The sequence below is a fragment of the Bacillus rossius genome, chromosome 7, assembly GCF_032445375.1.
Source record: "Bacillus rossius redtenbacheri isolate Brsri chromosome 7, Brsri_v3, whole genome shotgun sequence".
Classification (NCBI taxonomy): domain Eukaryota; kingdom Metazoa; phylum Arthropoda; class Insecta; order Phasmatodea; family Bacillidae; genus Bacillus; species Bacillus rossius.
This window is the reverse complement of record NC_086335.1, coordinates 63239714-63259934: the sequence shown is the minus strand read 5'-3', so window position 1 is coordinate 63259934 and position 20221 is coordinate 63239714. Positions and strand designations below refer to the sequence as shown.

The window sequence follows — 20221 nt, the reverse complement described above, 5'->3', positions numbered from 1 at the left end:
TGCAGAATCATTACCAAAATCTTTTCAAAAAGTTTTCAAGATATACCTACAGCAGTTTATTTCATAGTTTTCTAGCAAAGCATTCTTTAATGTTGGAACAGATTCTTCTAAAAGAATAAAACTTGTCAATTTTTCTCCCCTACTGTTATGTTTTCTTCCCTAAAGGCTGTCCAAAAAATCAAACTGGTATAGCTCTTTTTTTGTCAGAATTAGTTTGATTGCTGACATTTCAGTTAAACAGCTTTAGTTTCAGCGACATCAAACACCAAAATTTCACTGCAATGTGTTGCAGCACTGTTAACTACATCTCCCATGCAGTGGTGTGCCTGAATTGATACACAATATAAACACCAGTGTAGAAACCATTTCAAAAATCTTATTGTGTAACTGTCTGCACCAGACCAATGTTCTCGTTAGCAGGCAGCTGCTTGACTAACCCCCTTTCTTACTGGCACACTCATTACTTATCTGACCAGTGACATTAGGGCCTGCACAGGTTGTTTTGCCTCTTGTCACATTATAGAAATATGGTAGATAATTTAGCAATATCTGATATAAAGAGGAAAAAATAATCCCTACATTAATTAACTGCGTAGTATTTCGTGGTACAATTATTTAAGGGTGTTCCTGGTTTTTACATGTCAAACACAGATTACCACATGCCTTTTTTTTTTATTGTGTTGCATCTGCAGTCACTACCACAAGTGAAAACTGGAGAAAAGAAAAAAAGGCTCAAAAATTAAACCAGCAATGTTATCTATCACATCTGATGCTAAGGGTCATGTAGTAAACAGCAGCCAAAAATATTACAAGTGATTTAGTTTGTCGGCACTTTGTGTAGTTTTTAAACCAAGCTGTAAACAGCATCCAAACCGGCACCAAAAAAAATTCAGAGTTAATTAAAGTTTCTCATTTTTCCCAGTGGTTGGCCACCCTGTCATTCACAATTTCCTCATTTTCCACCCAAGTGGCAACCCTGTTATATTCACCCACTTCTACCTCATTTTAACTATAAAAAAAATAATGCAAGTGGATTTTTATTTTAATAGACCTGCCACTACTTTGAGATATTTGCAGTCTCATATATTTTCAACTCCTGATAATCTATGAAAGTGGCCAAAGGGCATGGATAACTCAAAATATGTTTCAGTCAACCCCATTTCATCTGCATTAAAACATTCTACTAATTAAATTATCTCTAGACACAAATTCTGAGAAATATTTACAAAATTCAGCAGCTGCTTCGTAAATACTACTTTAATTATTCACCTTGTTAAGTCAATTTCATACACCATGCTGCTCTTTGATATGTTAGCCTGTAGGCTCATTTCAGATAGCCATTCTACCATTGCCTTCTTCTGTTCATCGTAAGATCAGTTTCATTGATACTCTTATGCAAAAACCACTTGTTGAATCAGCGCTGCTTTCATAAACTTTGTTTTGTTGCTATCACTAACGGCACTGGCACAGGCAGAAACACTAACTAGTGGCTGCAACAGTGGAGTGAATGAGATGATGCACACCAGTGCAGCACTGCCAAGTAGAGTTCTAAGCTACAAAGTTGTCATGCATCAATATTCAGAAATGCTGAATCAGTTATTTTGTGCTCCATCTATTGTAAAAACTAAAGAGTATTTGCTACATAAGCATTGCTTGATTTATTGTTTTCCTACCAACATTTGAAAATTAAGACTCATAATACATACTTCAGTAAGTACATATAAAAAATAATTGAATTTATCATAGGTGTTGCGGATAGTTGCAAGACATCGCTATTCACACATCACCGACGAACTAAATACAAGAGAAGCAAAAACTAATACATTTTGGTCACATATCTAATTACCAACTACAGTACACATATTTTACACTGTTAATGTCAAGGGGAACAATTCTAACTGTAGTGAACCCAAATGTCCCAAATCTGCTTTCAACCAACCCCCATTTTACCATGCTTATGTTTATGTTCCTGTAATTGGATTTATTTCAGGGTTTCCACAAATATTTTCTAAATTAATCTAAGGACTTCGGATTTTAAGTATAATTTTCTAAAAACTTTTGACAATGTGATTTTATTGTCAAAAAATATAACATACAACCTACATGAACGTAATATTAGTTTTTTCAAGAAAGTAGCTATTTTTTTAGGTTAGAAAGTAAATACTCACTAATACACTTAAGTATCCAGAAAATTTTATCTAAAGGCAATTTAAAATTACCATACATTCCAATCAATAATTTTCTCATGCCAACTATCCAAAAATGTACCCTAACCGAAAATACATTCCATCCATCCGTGCGTGAAAATTATGAGTTAACCTTTAAAGGCTAGACAGAGAGAATGTTTTGGCCTGACTGGCTGCAGGTCTCATGAACGACAAGAGGCAAAAAGCTATTGTAATTCCAATTTAATTAAAACTTAATACTTTGGACAAATACTACATACAATAAATTACTTATTTTTTAACTTGCACATGCATGAACGCCAAATCCATCAGCCAGTCCGCTCGCGACTAAGTTGGAGCAGTTTATTCAATATTGGCTGAATCCGAATAAATTGGGATGCATCCGTAGCACACATTCATACATCTCTCCGTAAATGCAGCCAACAATTTAAAGAACACTTTCTAAGAGATGGATGGTATCTGAATGCTTATACTGCTAAGTCCACCTGTTGGCAGTTGGTCATACTATTGTGCACGTAGCCATTTCTATCATTATCTAATAATATTCAACAAAACAAAAAAAGATCACCAAGGCAAACACAAATACAAAATTTTAATGTAATGTGGGGGTTATAAATGTTGGCGATAGAAATGTTATGAATCCCAAAATATTCAAAATACTTACAATAATAAATACCCTTAAGTTTATTTAACCAGCAAATAAAAGTTTTAATAGTGAACTCGATATGCAGTTGAGTACTTGCAATCTTGCATATACCTGCCCGTAATGAACACATTCAGGTTTGATGTTTGCCCGCAGGTTGTTTACATTCTATTCCCGAGCACAAATTTTAAGAAAAAAACGTTCAGCTGAAATTTAGTCATATTTAACATGAAATTAGTTATATTTAACACTTCATTGCTCCCTTACGAATTTATTGCAATTTACTTCAATAACATACTTTGGTTTATTAGTTGTGATCGGTAAGTATGTGCATTTGTTTACACTTCTAAATAAACCTAATTAAGATTTAATTTTTTCAATCAATTTATCAATACCAATAAAATATGAAATTTTTTTTACAAGTACACAAATTTGTTGACTTGCATACTTCACTTCCAGTTAGGGCAGCCTCTAGGTCACTTCTGAGGACATGTAAAAGTATACATTTCAGGCAAATTCTGACAATGATTTTAAGGGATCCATTAGGCTAGTGTTAAATGCAGCCATTGTCACCTTGTCAGACAAATTGTGTCGTGCCTCATTTTGTGTACAAATCCTTTAACATTAATGAAAAACAATGATAGTAACTTACCTCAAAATATGGACTGCATGCCGACAAAACCACTTTGTGGGCTTTCAAATATTGCCCTTCTGCAGCTAGAGTGCAATCGACTAGCGTTCCACTTTCCAGAAGTGTGTCGAAAACGGAAACTAATGTACTTTGGTGATTGTTCCATCTCAGGCAAAATTGTTGTTCAGAAGCCATTACTCAACGTGAATGAGGTCTGAAAAACAATAATACTATATTACTATTGGCAGGAACAAAGGTGGGTGCACCACAGCCCAGGTATCACGGACACACAATGGCGGCTGGAGACGCGATCAGTTATGGAGAAAAATCCATTATCCAGCCACCACATATTTCTCACCTAAAAAATACTATATCGTTTATTACCAAACAAAAACATACGACCATACAACAACCAACAAAAAATATTATTTTATGAGCTACACTTAAATCTCAAATTTTATAAGAATGGGAATTAATTGCAAACGATCTCGAATGAATACTTTCCAATTGTAAGAAGCATTCAAACAACTCGTTTAACAACCATAAAACCCAACATCAATGATAAAATTATGTAAAAGTATAAGTAATAGTTACCTATTTGTTGATGCTTGTCAAAAACCCTTTGAAAACAAATTTATGTAATATTTAGTTACCGCACATCACACAAACTAAAATTCCTTCCAGCAAATGGCGTGGTTTCTACTGATGTCCCTTCAACTTGTTAGCGTCATACAAGGTGGATATTGTACGAAACGGATGCCGGGAGAGACGTCAGTCCATAGCTGCGCAAAGCAATATTTTGGTTTACTGCGCACATGTTTTTGCCTTGTATAAATATTTTGGTTGAGCTCTAGCTTGGAATAGAGAAATATTCCGTTTCTGCATACCCACATTTTAATTTATCCAAGGAGAACAGGAGACAAGGAAAACGGTGAAAAGTCAAAAGAGAGAGCTGAGAGAAAGAAGTAGGTCCACAACAAAATAGCTTAAAAATCGTTTACTGTGTTTTCTGAAGTGGTATTGGTTTTTTAAACTTTGTGTTCTTTTTCGTTAGTTAGTATAACAGGTAAGAAATGGTTTTCAGACGTATAGTTTATGGATAAAGGTAAATTGCTTGCTTGGAAATTCAAGTGGACAACGCATGCAATAGAAGCTTCCTGTAAAGATTGTTAATGTTCTAAATTCAGTCACAAAATTGTAGTTTAATAAAATATGTTACCAGCATTCCTTATGTTAAATTTTGTCTGGTTTGCGTTGTAATTGATCATATGGCATCGTTTTCCTCTAATAAAAGATGAGAGAGTGAGAGTACACATCAGTATTTTTTAGTTATGATTTGTCCTAGTTAAAAAAAAGTGTGCAACGCAATGCACATACATTCGTTTGTATGTATTAGCATTTGAGAGATTTTAACAACGGACACTTATTATATTGTTCGTTATCGTTGTGTCATGTTGGGTATTAACGTCAGACGTCACTGTACATTTTCGTTCAAGTGTGTCTGTAGGACATCGAAGCGAGTGTGGAAGAAATGAATCGATGAGTGACACTCCCCCCCCCCCCCCCCTCATTTACCTTTTTTTTATTTGTAGTAATCGTTTATGTACGTATATATTGAGACCAAAAAGCACATCACAAATAGCACTTGCTGCCTGACGCAGATGTCAATGCCTTGATGTGATTTAAAGATTTTAAAATTATTGAACAATTATGTATAAATATTACTGTAGCGTACGTGCGTAATGTAACCAAATACTTATTTCTTAAAACATAAATGCAGCCATTTCACATCGACCCTTGCAATTATTCCGTCATTAATTATCAACAAATTGATGTTTCGTGATTTGATGGAACATTTTATTTTGAGACATGCTGTTCCCGTCCGCGTGCGACGGATGACGACCTGTGATTTCCCACAAAATCTAACGACTGTTCGTACATGACGTATAATTGGCAAAAAAAATGTTCTGTGTTAGTGGGTTTATATGATTGAATTAACTTTTACAGGCAGCATTATTTTATTTACTTGTATTTAAATTATGGCCATATTTGCGTGTCATGTACATGCATCTAGGATGTAAATTACGTGAATAAATAATGGCTGAGGAAATTGCTGTCGGGATGATTTTAGGTCTGGGTAACTAACTTCAGATTTGTGTAGTTCGGTTTTTGTTCGAACTAATTTTTATGCAGAGTTCCTATTTATAGCATTTGAAATGTACTTATGTGTGGTCCATCCCATCTGGATTATAATGGGTAGTTGAAGTCAAGACCGTATACAGAAGTTATTTAGGAGGGGGAGGGTATACCCACTTGGTCCGCTGTTTTCTATCAAATTCTTTACTTTGATGAAAATTATAGCTTTTTATAGATGGTTTTAATTTTGGTGACCCCCACCCCACGCCACCCTCTCTTTTCTATGCCCACCGCCACGTATGTGCCTAGCTGAAGTGTAAACAATTAATTAAACAAGAAACCTCAATTTGGAACTGAGCAGTTTGACAAAAAGTTGTAGAATTTATTGTAAATGAAAACCTTTTTTTTATCCATGTTTTATGTAAAGATGTGATAAATTAAGTGACCAATAAGTGACTGGAAGGAGATTGAAAATGGAAATTATGACCCTCATCTGGAGTTTTGGTTTATTACTTAAATATATTGAGGTGTTGTTATTATTATATCCCTATTTTTTAAAAAAAATGTTTCCACTCCAAAAAACTTGTTGAAGTAATGACAATATATTGTGCTCAATCATACTTCTGCCAAATGTATACATATTTATTTAGTTAATCTACATATGTGCTTATTTTGGACCAATAGCATAGACTATGTATGATATAGGACATGGTAAAATAAGTGGTTTCAGAGTCTTTCATATTAAAAACTTAAAGAATAGCTATATAAAACTTATTCTTTCCAATTTTACACAATAGTAGCTACTAACTAATGAAAAATAATTTTGTTTATAAGATTTGATTTTATTCTAGGCAAAGAATTACATCACAGAATTAGTTATGTAGGCTTCATAGTTGTACTGGCCTGATTTGTGTCATGAATTGTAAAACTTTTTTTTTTTTTCAGAATATGTTTGTACTTTGTAGAAAATAGATGATTTGTAATCATATTATAAATGCTAATACACAGAAAAATAATGCATATTTGAACAATTACATGGGTTAAAATATGGTTTATACACCAAAAATTTTAAAAGTTTTACAAAATATTGTAAATTTAATTTTTTGAACTGCTTCAGTTTAAGTTAAATGAAAATGACAAGTTTACAGGGCATAATACGTAGTTTTGATTAAAAGTATTTTATTTTATAGTGATTAAAAAATTAATGAGCAACATGTAAGTGTGCAATGTTTTGTAGTAAAAAATATACAAACTTTCAAACTTTGCATGTGTAATGAAATCATCCATTTGTGAGAATAAAGTTTTTCAATAAAAATTAATTTTGTAAAAATATTTTAAAATATTTTTTAAGGATTCCTTTCTTTATTTATTTCCTTACTAATGAATTCTATAATTAAGATAGTCAATATATAGGATCTAAACAATAGGTAAATTTTATCCCATATAGCTAAAAGAATGGAAGAGCCATTACTTAAAATCCATTTGCAAAGATAATGCATGTTGTCATTGGTTACCATAGATTTGGGGATAAGCATACCTACCCATGTCAAAAGTTTCTGTACACCAAAATTTTTGCAATGTTTATTTATTAGGTTAAGTTTTTTAATAAAATAAATAAATCTGTTTTTTTTTTCTTATCAATATGATACTACTGATTGTTATTTTCATACTGATACAGATACATTCAAAGTTGAAAGCATCTGAATGCTTTGTGATGACGAAATGGAAATCAATTTCATTAGCAATAGGTACTACAGCTAGTATATATGTGTATGTATACATAAACTCGTGTACACACGAAGAGTATTATTTTTTAAGGTTGTTAATCTGTCTATGAACATATGATTGGTTTGTGCCGAATCAGTGCTACTTTAGGCACGAATTTTTTTTATTTTCTTAGTTTTACAAAATTTTAAATTTTTTTATAACTTTAAATTTACTCTTTCGCCCCATCCAAACTTGTTCGGTCGAGTGTACCGGCAGGTTAGCTTGTTGAGCAGTATAGTGCTCTCACCGCCGTTTCCCACCAAATTTGCTGGGTCTAGCCGACTACAGGGCTATCATCAGCAACGGTATCCACTGGCCGTCGCGTTTCGTCACGAGTTTAGCGCTACGCGTGACGAAAGTAGCCGCCCTAAGCTTCCCATGGTCACCTCCACCCCTTCTCGGAGGTGTGCTGAAGTTTGCGGTCTCTAACACGTTTTGGTGTCCTTTTTTCAAGCTTCGCCGCACGTCCCAACGTCTGGACGGCGAACTCTCCCAGGGCAGGTCATTCACCAGGTGTTCCCCCCCTCCCCCCCCCCCTTGCAAAATGGCGGCCACCAAGTGCCGCAATGGTCTCTGCGAGACTTCGATCCGCATGCCCACACCATCTATCGGCGAAAGGACGAACCAGCTGAGAGCGAGAGCGCACTACTGACCATCCTATCCCCACCAGGAGAAACAGTCGACCTCACACTCAGTCGATAGGTCGCAGGAGCCCTTTTTTTCTTTCGGAGCACTTCGGGTTTCCCGATCCCCTCCTCCAGAGGAACAGACGACCGGGCTTAATTTTAAGTTAGCTTCCCGGCGCCATTTGAGGGATTTTTAGGGCAGCTCTCGTCCAGCGCGCATCTTCGCAACAGGTCGCAGTAACGACCAACAGCTATCGTGATCCGCTTTCGGCAATAATGTAGTTGCTTTCTGAGCCAGGCCATGTCGCCTAGATTTTTTTAGTTTTTCTTCGTAGCTGCCCAAATAGTTAAGCTTAACTTTAGTTTTTTTTTGGTTTTCGGCATAATTATTTCTTCTATGGCTAATGCGAGCTCCCTCGCCGCGCGTCCCCGGATCACCCCCAGGGACAGCCACTATCTACTTCACCCTGCCAGCTAAGGCAGGGTTCCAGAATCCCAGAGTACTCAAGAATTCCAGAGTGCTTCAAGGACCCCAGACCAGTTCAAGATGGCGGCCCAGTTCCGGCGCCACATTTTGCACCTCAAAATGTAACTCGTGAGCCTCTATAACGGAGTCTCCCTCCATCTTTCGACACCCCTCAAAAAGAAGTGAAGAACATCTTGATAACTCCGCCAGTTTTAGGAAGTTTTCCTTATTATTATAAAATATTGTATTTTAAACACATATATTTGTTTTATGAGCCTGCGAGCTCAATGTTCCTAAACAGTTGAACTTAGTATAGCATGAAATGGTGGTCCCCCCCCCCCCCCCCCCCGGACCCCTTTTTTCTATTTTATTCGTTAGTGTACTCAATGTAATGTATCAAAAATAAGAATCTAACATTGTTACCTGTTTTGTTTGTGATGGCTGTAATGCCGTAAGATATTTTCAAATGTAAGAAACCGGCAATGAAAAAGATACTAAACTACTAATCAACAGTAAAAGCCTCTAATGAAACCAAACCAAACGATTGTTTTCATTTGCTGCTACTTGAAACCACAATCCACGTAACCTTTCCTACTGTCAGGGAGGTTAATTTTAAATTGTGTTTTGTAAGTGGGCTGTACCCCTCTAGCAAGTCCTTTTAGATAATTAGCCTGACGCTTCCACCGGACATTTATTATTAATAATTATGGTTTTATCCTGAGCACAGCACCACGATTACAGGTTAATCTATATGAACATATTATGGAAACATAGGCATTAAAAACACAATTTTCAGTTTTAAAAATTATTTATAATTATTCTTTTTTAAAAAAAAAAAATAATTTTCCAATTTAAGTAGACATAAAATTTTAGAAGTTTTAATAAACCATACAAGAAATAATATTTCCTAGTAAATATTTTTAAGATGCAAAAATAAAGTCCTGCAAACTTTACGTGCTGAAAATCACTTTGTTTTTTAATCAGAAACTGGTGTGAAATTCATTTTTATAATGCAAGCGAATCTTTTGATACATGCCAGTGATGTGCATATACATTTATCCTCAGTTGCAAATAAACTTATAATTTGAAAATTGTGTTTTCAATTATATTTCTTGACACAAATCACATGCACTTACTGCACGTGACGCTAGAATTCACTGCCGGAACAGCTATGTTGACTTTCGAATCGTTGAATTTGCAGAGCGATAGGTTAAACTACATAATAAAACACCTTCGGTAAAAGCGAAAATGACTTGAAAGAAAAAATACTAAACCCTGGCTTTGGGCCTGTTTTTCCACAATGAATTTCATTAAAATACTGCCCATCTTGTTGGAATCCATTATACAGTAAATACTATAATGTTTCCCTTGGTTTCTATAAACTTTGGTTCGTGCCATCCGCCACAGGTGGCATCACTGTGGTTACATATCCCGTTCCATTCGCGAAATCACTCCTACCAAGTGTAGTATACCAATAGCTAAGCTGTTTACACATCAATAATAGAAGATGAATTTCATGAAAATAAGTATACTAAGTAAGACATTTGAAAACAATTTAGAACTTAGCAAGGCAAAACAATTTAGAACTTAGCAAGGCTTTTGTAATAATTGTACAGTTTTTTTAATTGAAGTAGTTTATTTTTTCTAATTTATTGAAAATAACGAAAATCTATGAAATGAAAAACTTAAATATTTTCATGATTTATATTTAACACAAATTTAACATGTTCATTTTTAAGAGCTATTATTGAAATGAAAATATGAACTACCATTAAAAATTATATGTAGCACTTTTAAATAGTTATGATTTTGTAATTTATTAACTATCACAGTGTTAATAGTTGAATTAGTAAATAAAAGTTGGAATTTATTACTCAAATATATATAAGTTAAAATAAAATATTTTATATAGTTGAAGTAATTTGGAATTCTATGTAGCCCTTTGCAAATGATTTCGTTAGAATGTTAACTACAAATACATCATTTATTGTTGGAAATGATGTGTTTGAATCATTGTAAAAGATTTAGTTCACTATTTTATGCTTTAATAGTTAGTCAAAGTTTTGTTTTGTAATTACCATTAAAGTAATAAATTTGGCTGTTAATTTCAAATGCACTATGTGCAAGAACAATTAATTGGACAATATGGAGTTCCCATCAAATTTAGTATAAAAATCACAATTTTAACTTTTTTGCAATAGTAACTAAATAATTTAAATGTCTATGCAAACCCAGAGATCATTTGTCTTTTTATGTTAGCTTTCAGGCACTTAAGAAGTAATGAATATAGAGTAGAAACATAATTGATAACTAAGCATAATTATTGTGTTTCACTTATATATATGCTTTTTAAAGCATTTTCCTTAGGCTAGAAGGTAATAAAATATATGTATATATACATAAAATTTAAAGGTTATTTATTCTGGGTTTGTAGATTTTTATGTTAGTGGTTCGTAGCAAAATTTATTAACTGTGAGGTTGGTCAGGGGGTTCTTAATGTTAGTATAGTAATCACTGCTTTAAATTGTATGTTCAGGTGCTATGTAAAAAAAAAACTAGTACAGACATCTTCAAATGTTCTATGATGTTTATAAAGTTGCTTAAGGACAGAATGATTCCAAAAAGTCACTGAAAATATAAGAATTTTCAATGTACATTTTACATCACTAAATCATGCTTCTTCTTGAACATCTAAGATAGCAAATAGTTCAGTCATTGATGTGATGTTTTAATATGAGTGCAGTTTGTACTACACTCCGTATTTTAAGGTAGGTTTGGGAGGCAAAAAAAATAAATGGCAGATATTTGCTATATTTGCATCAGGTTAGGTATAGTTCCAGAAAAGCATGCTAGGAAAATGTCACTATTGTTTATTTTTCTGAAACTTACAATTAATGTATATTATTGAAAAGCACATATTACATGTTGTTATTATTATAAATTATTAAAACAGTATAGCCCAGCTCACAAAAGTTAATCATGATATGAGTAGAAGCAGTGTGAAGTGTGTGTTTCAATGCCTTTCAGCGACCAATAGGACGTGTCCAGAGGCTGGCAGCATGGCCGGGCAGCACTACTGCCTTCGCTGGAACAACTATCAGTCCAACATGACGTCTGTGTTCCACCAGCTGCTGCGCAACGAAGCCTTCGTCGATGTCACGCTGGCGTGCAACGACTCCTCCCTGAAGGCACACAAGGTGCGCTGGTCAGGCGAGCTTAGTCGTAGCACTAGTTCTTGTACCGCGACTAGGTTCAAGATGTGCGAATGGCCTACCTCGACAATGGCCTACCTTGAGTAACCGTCCCATCACATGCCTGGTTTGGAGTGATGTCTGGGAAACCACGGAGTGCCAAAATCATGAGGGTGTACGAGGTTTTTTAACCAGAGTCCTCCAAAATGCAAGTCTGCTTGCTATACAAGGATTGTAATGTGCATGATTTCATGCCCATCCTCCCATCCGGACATTATTGGTTCAGATTACACCATAACCTGGAAATACAACTGAATTCAACATTTGTTATGCATAATCATGTATTGTGAAGGCCTATCTTGAGTATAGAAATAACTGACCAAAAAGAATCCACACAATGTTTTAGCACTAGACAGGATTCATACGACTACAAATGGAATCAGCTGCCTTGCCAAAAAAAAAAGAGCAGTGGCAGACTTGCTACTCCCAGCTATTGTAGAAAGTGAATGACATTTGAAGGATCTGCGATGCTGCAATGCCATGATGAATGTGGTTTTACCACTGATGTGATACATTGGACCATGAATACTGCTTGTGAGAGATTTGAGCCAGCTGAAATGGTTAATATTGAGTGTCTCAATTGATGGTGCATTACACACACATAATTTATCCATTCCCAAGACATGCTATTTATTTGATTGATTGATTGATTGATTGATTGATTGATTGATAAACTTGTGATTGGGTTTGTGTCCAGTGGCAAGGGGTCTCCCTCCCCTCCTACTCATCCAATTTCTGAAGCCTCTTCCTCAAGTCCTTTCCTTTTCTCACACCCAGTATCATTCCCTCAATCCCATTCCACTCCCATCCCGTCCTCACCAGGAATACCTACCTTCATCTTTCCGTTCTTTTCCACTCTTTCTGAATCTTCCACCTATGATCCTTCTCCCTCTATACACCTCTTTGTTCAACCTGTCTCCCAGCGTTCCCTAGCCCCATTGCCCCCTTGTCACCCTAAGAAAACTTCACCAATCTCATTGTTTTCCTCCTGTGAATTTTTGAGATATGAAAATTAAGTTTGGCTTGCAGTATAGATGAATTTCTACATTTTTAGGCAAACTTGTCAATATTTTTAATATAATGAATCCCTGTTATGAATGTACTTAGAAATTTAGACTTATTAACTGGGAAATTTTATTGAAAAAGTACAATTGTATGTATTTTCAGATCCAGTGCTATTTTGTTTTAAACTTATGCTTGAAATTTTCTCAAATTTTATTTTGTTAAGAGGGTTTTACTTGAGTTTAAATAATTCATGAAGATCCACAAAAAATGACAACTAGTTAATTGTCACATTAATATAAATGCTTATAATCACAGGCTCCATTTTATTTTAGAAAGACACCAAGCACTTAACTTGTCACTTCTTAAGGCTGAATCCAACAAAAGAGTATAAGTTCACAGCCTGTGCCTTAATCATGCTGAGCAGCATTGTGATGTTGAACTACTAAAAAGAAAAAAATGCACCAATATTGCACTTAATGAAAATTGCTTCGTTCAGGAGTGGGGCGCTCAATAAAGAATAAAGTAGATAGTCTGACAACTATAAGAGACTACAGGGTTTCACTGCCATGTTTGTTTCAGTTAACCTTCATTGTGTACTTTATTAAAGGTGAATTTATGTATCATATTTTAGCTATTAAATTACTTACTGAGAACACAGATGCCAGTAGCAAGTTTGGAATACATATTACTATTATTACATATTTGCATTCACATAGTTGCTCACTCGCATACATGCTTACTCTCATACTTTCTCTATCTGATACTGGCCTCTTTTTTTATATATACTCACATCGCTGAACACTTATACACTTGCACACTTGTACATGTGTTTCAAATTTCCTATCTCTCTATCTGTGAAGTTTCACTTTCAGTGCAAGTGGCAACCACGTACCCATTTTTTAAGTGAATTGAATTGACTATTATGCTTGCAATTGGGCTTTCACCTGTTGGCAAGGAGTCCTCCCTTTTCACTCACTTCCCCCTCCCCCTTTTTATCATTCTCCTCAGAACATCTTTAACCCCTACCATCTCTTCATCCAAACCCATTCCACTCCCTTCCTGTCCTGCCAATAAAAGTGTTCCTACGCCTTTCCGTTCCTTCCAGTCCTTCTGGAGCTTCCATCCGTTGGAAAATTTACTGTGATTTCAGTTGATTTCCCGGTTTAAAGTTTCAAGTTTGTTTCATTCTGTGCAGGTTGTTCTGTCAGCATGCTCGTCATACTTCCAGAAGTTGTTGCTGGAGAACCCATGCAAACATCCGACGATCATCATGCCGCAGGACGTGTGTTTCAGCGACCTCAAATTTATAATTGAATTTGTGTACAGAGGTGAAATAGATGTCTCGCAGGCAGAACTGCAGGTAAGACTCCGCCTCAGGGCAAGTATTCAGTTTTGTTTTTGGTAATCTTGCTTTGGCCAAACTGTGATGCTCTAGATTTTCCTCAAGTAATGTGTCTTAAGGCCCTGTCACACTGTCAAATATATTGTATCAGTGGCAAGGCGTGAGGTTTACATGAGGGAAAGCAACAACTCCGTTCACCCCAAAACGCGGTGGGGAGGGGGGGGGGGGGTCCGGGGGCCCTCCCCCGGGAAAATATGGATTTAAAGGTACAAAAGGGTGCTATTTAAGTAGTTTTCTTAACTAAACATTGACTATTCCACAGGTAGAAAAATTGACATTTTTTTTAAATTATAAACTATTTTTTAAAAATAATAATGTTTGGCATACATTATTCTGATAATAAAATACCTACTCTACATTATTTATATACTAAGTGGGAGTGTAGTATCATCGATATCTGGTACAAAATATATAAACAGACAACACATGGCAAAGTAAGTACTTAAAATAAAGAGATGAAGCTCATAAAAATGTACCAGAACAGTAAAAATTAAATGTTGGTATTTTTTGTACCAACACAAAATAAACTATCTTCATACGTGATCATAAACTCTGTTAACTGGTACGTGGTTATTCACAGTCACTCCAGCGAGATTGCAACTCTCGAGCTAGGATCCCGTATCCGCCACCCGCGGGACGCGGTCGGTAGCAGTTGGCACTGCTAGGCCGCCTCCCGTACGCCCACAAATCCCCCACGCACTGCCAGCCTTTGGTTACCCAATAGGGCGCAGGGAACTCCCAGCCAACAGCCCGCGAGAGAGATGCGCGCGCCCCGAGAGACGACCGCCGACTGAAACGCCACCTCGCCACCTGCCCTGCCGAACTGTAGCGGACATAGCCGAAGCAGTCGGCGGAAGAATTCCGCCGTCTGCTTCGGCCATGTTCGCTTGAGTTCGGCAAGAAAGCGCTTCCTTAGTAGCTTCTACCACGTGTTTTTACAGCCAATCCCCTCCCTGAACCTTTGTACCATGCCACCCCCCTTCCGAAAGGAAACTACTGCGGCAGCCTTCCTGCTGAAAGCGGTCCTACCAGCGCTTCTAAAGCAGCATGTTTTGTGTGTCGACGAGTTCTTTTCTTATAGCGCACAGCGCACAGTATTGGGTCCCAAGAAGATAATGTAAAAAATACGTACACCTAACGGCACGAGCCAAAGTAAAATACTATTCTGAATAAAATATTTATTTAAAAAATACATTGTCTGCAAACTGCCTGGGCAAGCACTGCTTGCCTTGCTTGCCCTGACGAGACGCCACTGTATTGTATCCAATAAATTGGACAACAAAATTTGAAGGGTGATTATGGATGAAATACGTCTTCAAATATATTGTATTCAATATTATTTGACGAGCAATGTAAAATATATTTGAAGTCATTTCACACTATCAATTTTCTTTGAGTGAGCTCGTTTTACCAAACATTCTGTAGAGAACTGTAAATGACAGTATTTAGAATCAAAAACAAATTTTGGGTCAAGGAACGCGGGCTTTTTTAAGTAGGTTATATTCCAATTTAGGTATATTGTGATCATACACAGTTTAAAATTTACGTTTTCCAGTTGTTTGCAATGCCTGCATTAAGAGCATCAAAGTGTTTCAAAAGCTGTAGCTGTAATTGCAATTGTAGCAAGTCTCAGTAAACTAGAAGAGAAATCTAAGAAAAGGAAACGCAGATGGTGGACGAGACAGTGGATACTTTCCCGGCAAGCAAATGGTGTTTTACCCCTTTTTGTCATGAACTTCGATACGAAGATGCCGATTCATTTCCGAACTATGTAATAATGGATTCTGAAAGTTTTGATCTTCTTCATTCAATTGTGGAGTCTCGCATTGCAAAGAAGGATACTCATTTGTGCCAGTCTATACCAGCAAAGCAGAGGCTGGCAGTTCATTAAGATTTTTGGCGACAGGGGAATCATTTAAGTCCCTTATGTTCTCTACAAGTATTCCACACAACACCATCTCAAAATTTTTACCTGAAATTTGTAGTGCAATTTATAGTGCTCTTCAAAAACTATATTTAAAGGTATGTTTAGTAAGAATAAAACATATAATTAAATGTAAATCTGCAAGTAGGCATATCCCTTCTCATTCCCGCTTATTTTCTCACCCAACTAGCTGCTGTTGTATGGACACTTTCACTTGTATTTCATCAAAATTGTTCCTATACTTTAAAGTGAATGTGTTAATTTTTGCTGTGTTTAGAAATTGGCAATTTTGTTTTATTTTGAATTAAGTGTATTTACTGTTACAAACCTCAACCTGATGAGCCTTTAAGCTAACTTCACCTGTCACATTATCTCTTTAAAATAATTTTTTAACGAGATATTAGACCAGGTATGCTTGTTTCGTACAGCCTGGGAAGTATAGGCTTACTGACAAGGATCTGCTACACAAATATTTACATTCACGAAAAATGGTATTACTTTCAAAACTTAAATAATAATAATTGAACACATAGGCAGAATTTTAATATTTCTAGGCCTTTCTTGCAAATCACCAGAGCTACTTGCTTACTCAGAGATGCTGCTTTAACATAAGTCAGTACCATCTATTGTCAGGAAATTATAAGTCTATATTCCAGAAAATTCCTGACAATACTTACAGAGTAGCAGCTATTGTGAAATAAGGAGAACAATGACTTATAAGAAAGATTGATTGGGTAAGCCAAAATAATTTTAGTTACATTAAGTCTCTGAATTGAGATACTTTAAAATTAATTTTAGGTGTTATTAATTTGGATTTGTAGGTAAAAGTTCCGAAATGCATATCCTAGTTTTGATACCTCATTCCTGATGGCACATTTTGTACGCAATGCTTGCTGTTTTAATTTAGTGTATCAACAATACCTGAACATAAGCAAAACTGGTATAGCAGTCAAATAATGATCGTAAGTTGAATAGATGTTTACTGGTTTAAGGACCATAATATTCCAAAACTACAGTAACTTCTTTTAGTCAAATATATTAACCTGCACTTCCGTAGATACAGATTCAATTGGAGGAAAATATACAATAACAATTACATATTCCAACAGGAAATAAAATAGTATTAATTCAATTACTGCATTTATTTCCCATTCGCCATTGCTGATATTTAAACTATTACACTTCGGAAACGGAAACAAAAGCGGCCGCTTTATTTTAGAATACTCTGATTGGCTGATCCCATCCAACATCCAACATATTTTAGAACCAGTCCTATACGTAAAATATTTGAAGGAAACTCTAGACATTCAATCTCTCAAATAAACATGGCTGCGATAGTGACGTTTAACGTGACGTCACAACCCTCAAAGATATTGTATCCAACATATTGGAAGGTGTTGGAAGCTAAAATTTGACAGTGTGACAGGGCCTTTAAGCATGTGCAAAATAAAGTTTGTTTCACACATCTGCTGGCCCAACCAAGCATTTTTAAGGTTCTCAAATAAGCGGGAAAGAAACCTTAACTTGGTTTCTCTTTTTCTTTTAGGGTTTAACCATTAGCTGCAGATTGTAATATTAACATGTACTGCCTTGGTTTCCTTAGGAATAAAATCAATTCTATTTACACTGCAACAATAAAATCACTATGCCAAGTTGTCCATGTTTGTTTTGAGATAAGTAATGTTAGGAATAAGTTGGTTCATTGATTCCAAGATTCCTCAGATTCTTACTGGAATAAAAATTGTCAAGTCTTATAATGAGATTGAGTGTGGTTATTATAAATATTTTTGTTCAGCATGCATTAGATATAATTTTTATGGACATAGAAAACTGGGGGGGGGGGGGGGGGGAAGTATCATATTACACTGCTACATATTTCACTGTTTATTTTCCTATTTTCAGATGTTCTGTTAAAAGGATGGGATAAACATATTGAAATGCCTTAAAAAAATTTATGGTTGTAATACAGTTACAATTCATATTCTATATACTTTTATGTTACTACTTATAAACGTAAATACTAAATTCTACATTAACTGAGAATGTTATGACACTTCAGAACCATCTCTTTTGTTTCTTTATTTATATATATATATACATACACACACACACACACACACATACATACATATACATATACATAATGTAACGAGCCACAATAGTGCAATGTTGTTGACTTGAATAACTTTAAACAGGTTAGCCTCCCATGCAAGTATGTTCAGCTTGTTGAATAAAATACTTCTTTTGCATAGTTTGTGTGAAACATGTCTGAGTTGAAACAAACCGTCGCTCAGGGTCGGTCAGTAGTGTGTTCCGACGGTGTGCAGTCGCTGCTGAAGACGGCGGACCAGCTGAAGATCAAGGGCCTGTGCGAGGTGCCGGAGGGCAAGGACGGGGCAAACTACTCGACCGCGGAGGTGACCCCGCTGCCCATCCTGTCGCGACGCTCGTTCACCAAGCTGCGGCGGCTGTCCAGCGCCAAGCGGCAGCGCGGGCCGGAGATCCTGCGCCGCACCCTCTTCAAGGACTGCGAGCACGAGCACCACCAGCCCCCGCCGATGCCGCCCGTGGCTGCCGCGCAGCCCCAGCCCCAGCCCCCTTACCTGGGTGCGTGGAAATGCACTGTAGGGACGTACAGGGGCGTAGCCAGGGGGAGGTTTTAGGGCTTCAAACCCCCCCCCCCCCCCCCCCCCTTCCCCTTAGCACCAAATCTTTAATTAAATTTCTTATTCATCACTCAAACAAATTTCATATTAAAATTAATAAAATTTAACCATTACAATATTTAAATTTAAGTACCGGAAACTGCTAAAATAGCACTATTTTACACCTTAAAATCAAAATTTTCTCGGGGGAGGACCCCCCCGCTTTAATACGGGGGGGGGGCCATGCTTCTTAACACCCCCCGTACACAAATCCTGGCTACGCCACTGGGGACGTAGAAGAAAGATGAGGGAAGGGTGTCTGTCTGTCTGTCTGTCTGGAACTTGTTGGCCAGCAGGTTGGTAAACAAGAGAAGGGAGGCCAGCTTTTATCAACTTGCTTGCAAAGTCTGCATCACAGAAAAAGAGACCATGTCATAAAGTAATTATGCGTTCAAATGTACATAAATAAAAAAGGGCTCAGTCTCATTAGTTCACTATAAAATTTGCTCTCGCCATTCACCACGCAACAGCAGCAAAGTACAGACTGCGCGCAGCAGTGACGTATAAGTACCATCACATAAGACAATCTGTTATATAGGACAAGTAGCTGCTTTAAGGTCTTATAGCTACCATTAACTGTCCACATTCACTACTCAGCCCTGTTTTATGTAAAAGTCTCTCTTTTTATGCTACATAATTTATAGACTGAGTTCCCCTTTTTTGTTACGAGCAATGCTGGGCAACAGATTCCTTCCACTCGTCTTTCTTTAGACGTTATGATATTTAATTTTTAATTTCATATAAAAAATTTTATATAAGTGTTTATTGAATTTACAGATTTTTTTTTTTTTTTTCAATTAACCCTGTTAAGAAGTTACTCATAGTACTTAGATATAAGATATAGGGAAAACTTACTAAAATAATAAAATTGTATGTATAAATAGGCCAATTGCTGGATTTTTTTTAAATTATGCAGAAAATTTTCTTAAGCGGGATGTACATTTTATGCTAACCACTTTTACTTGTACCTCACCTTTCCCCATTACCAGTATCCAAACACAGATCTTTTAATAGTTCTGTAAAATTTACATCAAATTCATGTATTTTATTTGCCAATATGACATTAATATGCATTAATTCGGAAATCCCAGACCGACATTTTAGTTACATTTATTTATATTGATAGTAGTATTTGCACTACCATAATCACATATCAGAACGTAAATGACCTCTCGGAAAGAAATCCAAAGATCTACAGATACAGTAAAAATATTTGAAGATGTTTTTGAAGGGAATGTGTTCAAATACTTCTTATATTATGGGGAAAGGAAAATATTCTCTCCTTCATATTTTTTTTTAAAAGTGTGTATGAATAAATTGACAAATGGTAAAGTTTTCTTACGAAGTAGAGGGCCTAAACCTATAGCACAACAAAATGTTAAATTTTTCTGTAGAAAAAATTAATTCTTACTTGCATATGTTTGGATAAAAGCGTACATAAAGAGTTAAAATTGAAGTTATGTTTGAAAACATTTCTGA

At 36.0% G+C, this 20221-nt stretch overlaps 2 protein-coding genes across 56 annotated transcripts in view; one reads left to right on the top strand and one right to left on the bottom strand.

Moving 5' to 3' along the window:
* LOC134534196 (longitudinals lacking protein-like) overlaps window positions 1–4240 on the bottom strand; it is a 287153-nt gene extending 282913 nt beyond the window's left edge. For 45 of the 50 annotated variants that reach the window (XR_010075451.1, XR_010075452.1, XM_063372371.1 and 42 more), the window contains exons 1-2: window positions 4055–4182; window positions 3482–3674 (exon numbers count right to left, since the gene is read on the bottom strand). Coding sequence is in view for 48 of the 50 variants with exons in the window: in XM_063372371.1 (XP_063228441.1) it covers window positions 3482–3655 (174 nt within the window). In the remaining 2 variants the exon portion in view is untranslated. Of the gene's footprint in view, window positions 1–3481; window positions 3675–4054 lie in introns of all 50 variants that reach the window. The other 5 variants (XM_063372370.1, XM_063372421.1, XM_063372374.1 and 2 more) reach the window with 4 other exon arrangements.
* Window positions 4241–4381: 141 nt separating this feature from the next.
* Window positions 4382–20221, top strand: part of LOC134534199 (longitudinals lacking protein, isoforms H/M/V-like) — a 55270-nt gene continuing 39430 nt past the window's right edge. For 2 of the 6 annotated variants that reach the window (XM_063372424.1, XM_063372422.1), the window contains exons 1-4: window positions 4382–4526; window positions 11483–11652; window positions 13907–14071; window positions 18365–18644. In XM_063372424.1, the coding sequence (XP_063228494.1) occupies window positions 11515–11652; window positions 13907–14071; window positions 18365–18644 (583 nt within the window). In that variant the 5' untranslated portion in view covers window positions 4382–4526; window positions 11483–11514. The remainder of the gene's footprint in view (window positions 4527–11482; window positions 11653–13906; window positions 14072–18364; window positions 18645–20221) is intronic. The other 4 variants (XM_063372427.1, XM_063372428.1, XM_063372425.1 and 1 more) reach the window with 3 other exon arrangements.